A 10,292-nucleotide genomic window follows, 5' to 3' on the forward strand; every position below is an offset into this window, starting at 1 on the left:
CAGAAAAACCGGTGGACTTCAAATGCTTATCTGTTTACATGTTTGTCTTTACAAAGTGTATCATTGTTGTTTTCCTCAAAAACAATAGGGCAAGGACACTTGTGTTTAAAAATCTTATCTCTTGTTTATCTCATATATTCTTTTTGTTTTGTTTGTTTTTGAGATAGGGTCTCACTTTTTGCCCAGGCTGGAGTGCAGTGGCACGATCATGGCTCGCTGCAACCTTGACCACCTGGGCTCAAGTGATCCTCCCACCTCAGCCTCTCAAGTAGCTGAGATTACAGGTGCATGCCACCACACCTAGCTAATTTTTTAATTTCTTTTATAGAGATGGGGTCTTGCTGTATTGCTCAGGCTGGTCTCAAACTCCTGGTCTCAAGCAATCCTCCCACATCAGCCTCCCAAAGTGCTGGGATTACAGGCATGAGTCACTGTATCCAGCATCTCTCTCTCTGTTCCTCTCTCTCATTCGTGTGTGTATATATATACACATATATATAACATTTTGAATATTTGGGATGATCAAACTTTAAATAAATTGAAACCCAGCTTTACCTGTGACAGCACAAACACGTGTACTATGAGGAATGAAAAACCCACCTAATCACAATGGCTTTGTGAACCATTTTAAGGTCATTTATTATGAATAAATGACATGCACTACAGTTGTGTGACTCACAATCTGTTTTTTTTTTGGTTTTTTTTGTTTTTTTTTGTTTTCAGAAAATTAGTAATATATCTGCCTGCCTTCACCCTTACCAAAAGAAAAGAATAAGGATAGCAATTTATTGTGTGTATATCACAGAAGACAGTGACATTTCTCTAATAAGTTTCTGGAAAAATCAAGCAAAAGAACTGCTTCCCTATGCTGTGTAGGATTGTAATTGTTATATTTATTCTGGTCTGAACCATTACTAAGTCTTTTTTAAATGTCTCGAATGACTAACGAAGGATAAAAGGTTGGAAACACCATTTTTCCCTCTATTATTTTCACATTCAAACAAGATAAACATTGTGAGTCTACACTTGAAATATGAATAAAATGAATTCTTTCTCTGGTGAAATGCACGTTTTCAAGTTGCACTAAGGTCCCTGGCCCCTTGGCACCCTCTAGGCCTGGGCTGTCACCCTCATCCTACTGGGTCCTCCCAGCCTACCTGTGCACTTTCCTTCCACCATAGATAAGTCAGGACACACTCATGACTTGCTTGCTGGGAGAATAAATGTCGTTGAAGCCCTTGGTAACCTGGGAGTGGAATACAACAGAAAGCGTGGAATGACTATCGTTAGAGAAAACAATTGTGGAATATCTACAGGCAGAATGGAAGCTAAGGGGACCCATTTTTGTCAGACTCCCTCACCCTTGGTAACTCCTGCAGCTTGGCTATAATCGCATATCTCTTTTCTAAGTGATTTGAGATTGAGTTTGTGGTATAGAGGAGAGGCTCTTAGCCATAGGTTCCTGGCCTTTGAAGGCTACCCTTGGAATTGCTTCACTCGTAGCATCTGAGAGGCAGCTGAAGCGGTCACTTCCAGACTCTCTGGCTGGCACACCTCCCTGGACTTGGGGACTCCAAAACTAGCAGTGGCACAAACTCCCTGCAAAGCGTTGACTGACAAATAGCTGTCATACCAGCATTGAGTGATCGTTCGGGAGCAGCCAGGGCAGGAGAAGCAGCTTCCTCCTGTCCCACCTGCACCTGGAATGAGCAAAATGATTTCAAGGAACTGAACACTTGGATTACTGGGATTCAGGAGAAAGAGGTTGCCATGTGTTCAAAAGCAGCAGAGATGCGGGTGGGGGCTAAGCCTCATTCCAAAGCAGATCCATTTTAAATCACACGGAACGAACAGCCTGATCTCACAATAGACTGTTCCTTGTAAGTACGCCGTGCTGTGATTTTGGAAAACTCAGGGCCCAAGAGAACACCCTGTATATAATAGATCAAGAAAGAGAGTCCCTGACTTGTCATCTTTCTTGTAACTGTGATTCACTCACTTTTGTTTACTCTGTTATTCCTTTATTTTAGATTATTTTTCATCGGCTCCACTCTGGGACTTGGTATTTTTGTACAGTTGCCACTGCTTTTAAAACTCCGCAAGATCGTGTAAAAATCTTGCATGTTTGTGTCTCCTAATAAGCATTCAGAGAAAATGCCTAGACTGTATAGAACTTTTCGGGAAATTGCAGAGAAATAACTGGCCTCTTTGTGTGTTTGCATGCACCAGTGAACTCCGGAGATGGCATTGACTACAGCCAGCAGAAGAGGGAGAACATTGGTGACTTGATCCAGGAGACGCTGGAGGCCTTCGAGCGCTACGGAGGAGAAAATGCCTTTATCAACATTAAGTACGTGGTCCCAACCTACGAGTCTTGCTTGCTAAACTAACAGTGGCAGCAGCTGGGACTTGAAGCCTCCCGTTGGTGTTGGGATCATCTGTCTCTGCTGCTTTTAGCATCTCATTCCTTGTGACTTCCACAGCTTTCTTTTCTACAGCTGCTAAAACAGTGGCTTATGGGCCATTGGACTGTTAGCCCTATTGAGAGCAAGGCTTTCCAATACATAAATAGTGCCTGTTTCTTAGATTACAATAGTGTACTGTGCTTATTTGTTCTATGAGAAGAATTGCTTCTTTATACAGCTCCCACAGAAGCAGGAGTCCGAGTTAAACCTTCAGTTGTATAGACAATAAACTATAATTTTCATACGCAATTCAGCAGTTGCTGTTCTGTGTGTGCCTGCCCTGGGGGTGATGTCAGAGGTTGTAAGGGAAGAGTTTATGCTGACTGCTTAATAGGTGTTTGTCATGGAAGAGAAGCATCAGTTCAGCAGTGCCTCTCTAGCAGCTGTGCGGAATAATGTGCTTTGACATTCAATAAAACTGTTGAATCTATATTCCAATTACAGCAGGAAATTTTTGCAGCCCATTATAACCTCAGCTACAATTGTAATTAATGCCTCTAGCCTACTAGTGATCTGGGCTTCAGGGGCTTTTCAGTTTCTATTTGGGTGCAGGTAGGGGAAGACTGGGGAGAGGATGGGGTCAGGGTTACGTGTGAAACGTAACTTGGCAAATATGTTTAAAAAAAAGCGGGGGGTAGCTTGAATCCTTGTCTCTCCACCGTATGGCACACTGCATCTCAGGACCTGGTGTGTTATTGACAGAAGTGTTATCTGGCAGTTTGTTTAGGGCTTTTAATTACTTATGAAAATGACTTATATGTATCTCAATGATAACTCCTTGAAATGGATCAAAATTCTTCTTTGGCAACTCTTCTTCCTTGCTTCCTCCCACTAGTTGGATGACTTCTCACAGCACCACGCAGTGGGTCTGATGGCCATATTTGGGGATTTTATTGTGACCAAAAAGGAAAAAAAAAAAAAGACAAAAGACATGCACTTTTTCATTTAATTGAAAAAGAAAAATAGTGCCCAAAGGGGAGAGCAACTGTAAGATAGCCCCGGATCGTGGCTCTTCAGGCACGTCAGATAGGAGCTTGAGGCATTTGAAACTGAGCCCAGAAAACTTCATAAAGATGGAACACTAACTTTGCACACCTGAGAGATGCTGTAACTGCTTAGAAATACACAGCCGAAAGTGTCTCGTTCCCGTAGCAAAGTGCAACTTCTGCATAAACTGAAGAAATGAGGCCAGGTGCGGTGGCTCACGCCTATAATCCCAGCATTCTGGGAGGCCAAGGCGGGTGGATCAGGAGTTCGAGACCAGCCTGACCAATATGATGAAACCCCGTCTCTACTAAAAATAGAAAAATTAGCCAGGTGGGGCAACATGCGCCTGTAATCCCAGCTACTTGGGAGGCTGAGACAGGAGAATCACTTGAACCCAGGAGGCGGAGGTTGCAGTGAGCCAAGATCGTGCCATTGTACTCCAGTTTGGGCAACAAGAGTGAAACTCCATCTCAACAAAAAAAAAAAAAGTGAAGAAGTGAAGTGTGTTTCTCCATGCACTAAGCATCAGCTTCCAAACTGTTTTCACTATCTAAGGCTCAAGTTTCTAAAGGCAAACACCAATTTTGAAAATGAGCTCATCGTTCATTTCCCCTTATTACTGTCTTAGCATGTGAAATCTAGCATCTAAGGAGCTACCATCCTGTTTCTGTAAGCATTTTCTACGGTGAAGGGAGAGACGTGATTGGATAAGACAAATTGACTTTGTTTTTTGTTTTTTGAGATGGAGTTTTGCTCTTGTTGCCCAGGCTGGACTACAATGGCGTGATCTCAGCTCACCACAACCTCCGCCTCCTAGGTTCAAGTGATTCTTCTGCCTCAGCCTCCCAAGTAGCTGGGATTACAGGTGTGTGCCACCATGCCTGGCTAATTTTGTATTTTTAGTAAAGACAGGGTTTCTCCATGTTGGTCAGGCTGGTCTTGAACTCCCAACCTCAGGTGATCCGCCCGCCTTGGCCTCCCAAAGTGCTGGTATTACAGGCATGAGACACCGTGCCCAGCCGACAAATTGACTTTGATGCTTAATATTTGGTAAAGGCAGAGATAGAAGTAGACATCCACAGATTAAGGCAGGTTATTCTGCAAACTATGACATTCAGTTGCATCCATCAGCCGGCATCAGCGAAACAATCAAAAGGAACACCAAAGTCCGTAAGGTTATTAGTTAGAAGGACCATGGCTTGTTGGCGCCTTTGAAAGCTGGTACTGGAATGGCTCTGACCCGGCTCTGTTGGGACACGCAGAAGCAGCTCTGGCTGCTCATTCTTTATTATACTCATGAAAACTTCCTGGTAGAGGAGCAAGAAGACCCGGCCACTTAGCCAAGAGCCCTAACTTTGGAATTAAAACACCAGGCTTTGGCCGGGCACGGTGGCTCATGCACCTGTAATCCCAGCAGTTTGGGAGGCCAAGGCAGGCAGATCACCTAAGATCAGGAGTTCGGGACCAGTATGGCCAACATGGTGAAACTCCGTCTCTACTAAAAATGCAAAAATTAGCCAGGCCTGGTGGCAGGCGCCTGTAATCACAGCTACTCAGGAAGCTGAGGCAGGAGAATCGCTTGAACCCGGGAAGTGGAGGTTGCAGTGAGCGGAGATTGTGCTGCTGCACTCCAGCCTGGGTGAGAGAGCAAGACTCTGTCTCAAAAAAATAAAAAAAATAAATAAAATTAGGCTTCATTGACTAGTTCTGTCACTTATTTGCTCTGCTGCCTTGAGCAAGATACTTAACCTCTCTGAAATTCACACCGCCTCAGCTGCGAAGCGGGGATGCCCCCTGCATGCTGCAGAGTTATAAGCTGTAGGGGTATCCTATGAAAAGTGCTACCAGAGTTTCTGATACCTGTTGAACTTTTATTTCAAAGAAAAACAAGTACAAAAGATGACTAGTGTCTACCTGGGCAGAGCGATACATATATTTGAAAACTCCTCAGAAAATATGATGCTTCTTACATGCAATGGTGAGTTTCTCGTGAAAAGAAGATAATTTTGCAAAAACCCAAAATAACTATATAGATAATATCATGTTCTCTGGGAATTAAAAGGCAAAATAAAACCCCAAAACCCACACTTTTGTTGTTGTAATAGAATTAGAAAAGACTGCTTTTTTCCGATGGTCAGCCCACCCAAGTCTGCCTTCTAAAATAATCTCCAGGTCTGCTGCCAAATAATTTCTGATTAACTCAACAGAGAAGGAGGAAATGTCAGCAGGTTTCCGGCCTCTGAGCAAGACAACAGCTTCTTCCACCTGCTACATTTATACACTGAAACCGCCTTTCTAAGACAGCTAAAGGAACGGAATGATGAAAAGCGGGAAATACTGGGGACTGAGTATTAGGCAAGGGTTTTTGTTTGTCCTCTTATGACTGTTACATTTACTCAAAGACACCATTCAGGTGTTCCAGTCAGTTAAGGGGGAGGCAAGGAATGAGACTTTGGACGCCAGGGTAGGGGAGTTGGGTGGGAAGGCTGGGCCGGTCACTCGGGCACTGGACAGCCTGGAGCAAGTAACTCATCTTTCCTCGCCTGCAGGACAGCCTCCCTTCCCAGGTCACTGCGAGGACACGATGATAGATACTGCGGCATAGTGGTTCTAGTGCAGGAGTGGGAACCCAGCAGAACTGCATTTGAAGTATCTTTCCACCACTGAGTAGCTGTCTTGTGCCCTTGGGCAAATTATGTAAATGCTCTAAAACTCAACTCCCTCATCCACAAATGGGCTGTATGATGTTGACCTTGCAGGTTTGTTACAGGCGTCGCACACATGCATGTTTGTCCAGGGCTCCCCAAGGTCCATGGCCGGATACCCGTGAGGATGGAGGGATGTTCCTGGGGAAGCAGCCAACCAAGCGCCTGGAGAAAACAGGTGCCCCGTCATCGTGTAGTCCCCTAGGAGAGCAGGGATCTAATGTCTGCTGAGCCCTCATCGGCCGGGGTGGGTGGTCTCTGGCCCCCAACAGGCCCAAGTGAGACGGATGCCAGGATTTGCAGCCCACACACCCTCCTGGAAGTCATCTCTATGGGCACACTCCTCGCTATGAGAGTATCCTCCCCGGCCCGTCGGGTGGGAAGAATGGCACATGATTTTTATGGCCTGACTCTATATGAGAAATGTCAGTCAAAAATATGGCGTTCAGGCTGGGCGTGGGGCATGGTGGCTCACACCTGTAATCCCAGCACTTTGGGAGGCTGAGACAGGTAGATCACCCAAGGTCACGAGTTGAGACCAGCCTGGCCAACATGGTGAAACCCCGTCTCTACTAAAAATACAAAAAATAAGCCAGGCGTGGTGGTGGCAGCCTGTAATCCCAGCTACTCGGGAGGCCGAGGTGGAAGAATTGCTTAAACCTGGAGGCAGAAGTTGCAGTGAGCTGAGATTGCATCATTGCACTCCAGCCTGAGCAACAAGAGTGAAACTCCATCTCAAATATATATATATATATATATATATATATATACGCAGAGAGAGAGAGAGTTAAAAAACTCTGTGAAGTGGTTCCATCCTTAAGAAATATTACCTTCAAAGCTGAAGATATCTTCAACAACAACAACAACAGCAACAAAACCCTTAAGTCCTTCTGGGGTTGACCTCCATGAGATCTCTAGCAAAGTTTCAGTATAGGTCAGGGGACATCTCAGACTGCTAATTTAGAGACGCTAAAACTAAAGAGTTTTAAGTCTGTTTCAACATGCACCGCCTCTTTTACTTCTGTTGGTTATTTTGAGATGTTCATCACGAGCCTTTTGCAAGCAAAAGCTGGGAGGTTCAAAGACAGATCTTCTTTTAAAGAAGTAATATACGTGGGGAAATGCCCCATGAATATTTTTCTAAATATAAATTTCAATTCTCCGATAGGATTTTAAATGGAGTCAGAAAGCCTCAAATGCTTTCCAAACAATTCCCTCTATGAAAGCTTCCTTCATTAGAAATGTACCCGTTGATCAAAGTTTGTCCAAAATGTGACATTTCCAAGATATATGGAGTCTTTGCTTTCAGTGAAGTGAAACTGTCTTTGACCAAGTTCCCATTCACACCACGTCGATTCATGTCCGCCAAACATCCAGGGCCCGGAAGGACCTTGGCGGTCACACAGCTTGTGGGTCAGCAGTGCCTAAGTCGCACAGAGGTAACCAGGGCGGTCCCCATTCTCCAGGACCTGCCACCTCCACACAGGTGTCCACTGGAGGCTTGCTAGGCAGCTCCTAAAACACCATGTTCTTTTCCAGACCAAGAAAGAAGAGCTTTCCCAAGCACAGCCAACCCCATTTCTGTTAAAATCGCCTGTTTGAAGGGACTTAAAGTTTCTATTACCTTTTGTGGAGTAGATTCAGTATTTCTTTGCTCTCCTAGGGAACGTGAGGGAGTCTCCTGTGTGCTTGGAGGGAAAGGCCACTTTAAAATGTGCACTCTATTATGATTGTTTGTAATCACGACGTTGTAATACAAAAGGAACTGTCAGCCTCCTCTCTGTCCTGCAACGGGAAGGCAATAATACAAGTATACTTGGCTTACTCAAGAGCACTTCGCAACAGGAAGATATGTATTGGTGTTGAATCAGATTCTAAAAATATCTCTCATCATCTTTGTTTCTTTTGCAGTCTTAAATGTGTGAATGCATGCAAGCTGCATGGAAATCCAAAACCGAAGTTAAGCTTTGTTTTGAAGAAACCCTAACTAGCAAACCCTAGTTTGCTCTCCAGTTCAAGTGCTGGTTATGATATTAAAGAAGCATGGAGTAGCTATAGAAGAAAGTTTCTAAGATTCCTTCTGTGGTTGCCTCAATAAGGAATGATTCTATTCCTTTTGCTCGCACTATCATCCCATTTTAGATCTCACTACTGATATAGCTCGGTTCTTCTTACAAGTAACTTGGCAGTTACCCAGTTCTCCTATCAGTAGTTAATGACATGGACAGATATGTGGTGGAAAGTGCCCTTTGCACATTGATTGATTTGCATTTCTCTGTTACAGAGGTTGACTTTTGCTTTCCCCAGTGGGAATATTTGTAAGGTACTTGGATTCTTTATTCATTTTTACTTTGCCAAGTTTCTGTAAGTTTAAATCTGGGTGAAAGGATTGTTCTCTTCCTGTGCTTGATAAGTGTAAAAATTTATTACTTCAGTTTCTTTTTTATTTAGAAATTATTGGGAAATATTCCCTAGCATTGCCTTAAGAATCTGTTGGAAACTCTGCACCCTCTACCCAGATAAGTGCACATGACATACAGTATTTTGAAGATAATTTCAGGGCATTTACAGATGTTGTAATTCCTATCTAAGAAATGGCAGTGCTTCCATTAAGAGAAGGAGAAGAGAGAATGTACCATCCACCTGCTTAGTGACAACCACCCAGGGAGCCTGAGGGCCACTGCAGTAAGGACAGGCCTCGTTGTGTGGGAGGTGCGTGCATGCTGAGATGGACTGCTCCTTCTCAGTCGCCTTTGCTAAGTCCTTCTTCTCTTCCTCACCCCTAAACACCTCAGGCCTCCCAACTCAAGCCTCCGCCTCACCTCTGTTTCCACCAGGTGACCCGACCAGTCCCATGGATTCACATGCCGTCTGCGCGTGGCTGATTCTCACATTTGCTCTGTGGCCCCAACTTCCCCAGCGCCTGCTGGGCATTTTCCCCAGGATGCCGAAGAGACCGACCCAAAGCGCATGAGTGGACCCACCTGACTCCCGCCACTCTCCGACCCCCGCACCCTCCCCACGCGGCGGGCTCCAGCTCAGTGAACAGGAGCTCACATCACCACGGGGGCCAAAATGCCAGAATTCATCCTCTTTTTTTTCCACGTCTACGCCCAATCCAGTACAAATCCTGTCTACGAAACCATCAAGATCTGTATCTGACCAAGTCCCAGCCCCTCCTCCTCACTCTAGGCCAGGTCCCCGGCTCCCCTAGCTGACCCCCAACCTCGCAGGGGGTGGCAGGATCTTCTACCCAGAAGTCAGTGACCCTTTAAACGCCAGTCAGCTCCCCATGCTCTCAACCCTCCAATGGCTTCTGCCTCCCACCTGGGGCACATTCTACACCTGCTGCGGGTGATGTGCGGCCTGAAGGATGTCGCCCTGGTTCCTCCTGAGCTGTTTCTTCCTAGCGGTGTTGGGCCCCTCTGTGGGCAGAGGCTGTGCTGGCTTCGTCCCTGCTCCACCAGCAGGCCCAGCATATCCTCCCCAAAGAGCGGTGCCTGGACACCCCCCGCAGTGTTCACTGAGCCTCCTCCCTCCCCTGGCTTAATTGTGGTCTCTGCTAAGTGTCGCTACCTCAGAAGGGCCTTCCTTGACACCATACCTCTTAATCTCTGTCCCCTATGGCTTTACTTGCTTCAAAACATGGACGAGTGTCTGACTGCAGTACCTATATGCTTGATTTTTCACTTATTTCTTTATCGTGTGTCTCTACCCTAGGGCATGAGCTCTGTGAGGGCAGGGAGCTCCTTTCACTATGACATCTCCCTCACCAGGAAGCACGCCGTGGGCCTAGTCAGCCTTCAAAAGACATTTGTTGGCCAGGTACGGTGGTTCATGCCTATAATCCCAGCACTTTGGGAGGCCAAGGCAGGTAGATCACCTGAGGGCAAGAGTTGGAGACCAGCCTGGCCAACATGGTGAAATCCCGTCTCTACGAAAAATACAAAAATTACCTGGGCATAGTGGCGCTCGCCTTTAATCCCAGCTACTCGGGAGGCTGAGGCAGGAGAATCTCTTGAACTCGGGAGGCAGAGGTTGCAGTGAGCTGAGATCCCGCCACTGCACTCCAGCCTATGCATTACAGCCTGGGCGACAGAGTGAGACTCCATCTCAAAAAAAAAAGGGGGGGTGG

General features: G+C 45.7%; 1 protein-coding gene across 1 annotated transcript in view; it reads left to right on the top strand.

Annotated features, from left to right (window-relative positions):
- The window catches only part of PACRG (parkin coregulated), a 580,605-nt gene extending 578,012 nt beyond the window's left edge, over positions 1-2,593 (top strand). The window contains exon 5 of the mRNA XM_032162072.2: positions 2,230-2,593. Coding sequence (XP_032017963.1) covers positions 2,230-2,390 — 161 coding nt within the window. The 3' untranslated portion in view covers positions 2,391-2,593. The remainder of the gene's footprint in view (positions 1-2,229) is intronic.
- The last annotated feature ends 7,699 nt before the right edge of the window (positions 2,594-10,292 follow it).

The sequence above is a fragment of the Hylobates moloch genome, unplaced genomic scaffold (assembly GCF_009828535.3).
Source record: "Hylobates moloch isolate HMO894 unplaced genomic scaffold, HMol_V3 SCAFFOLD_2, whole genome shotgun sequence".
NCBI lineage: Eukaryota > Metazoa > Chordata > Mammalia > Primates > Hylobatidae > Hylobates > Hylobates moloch.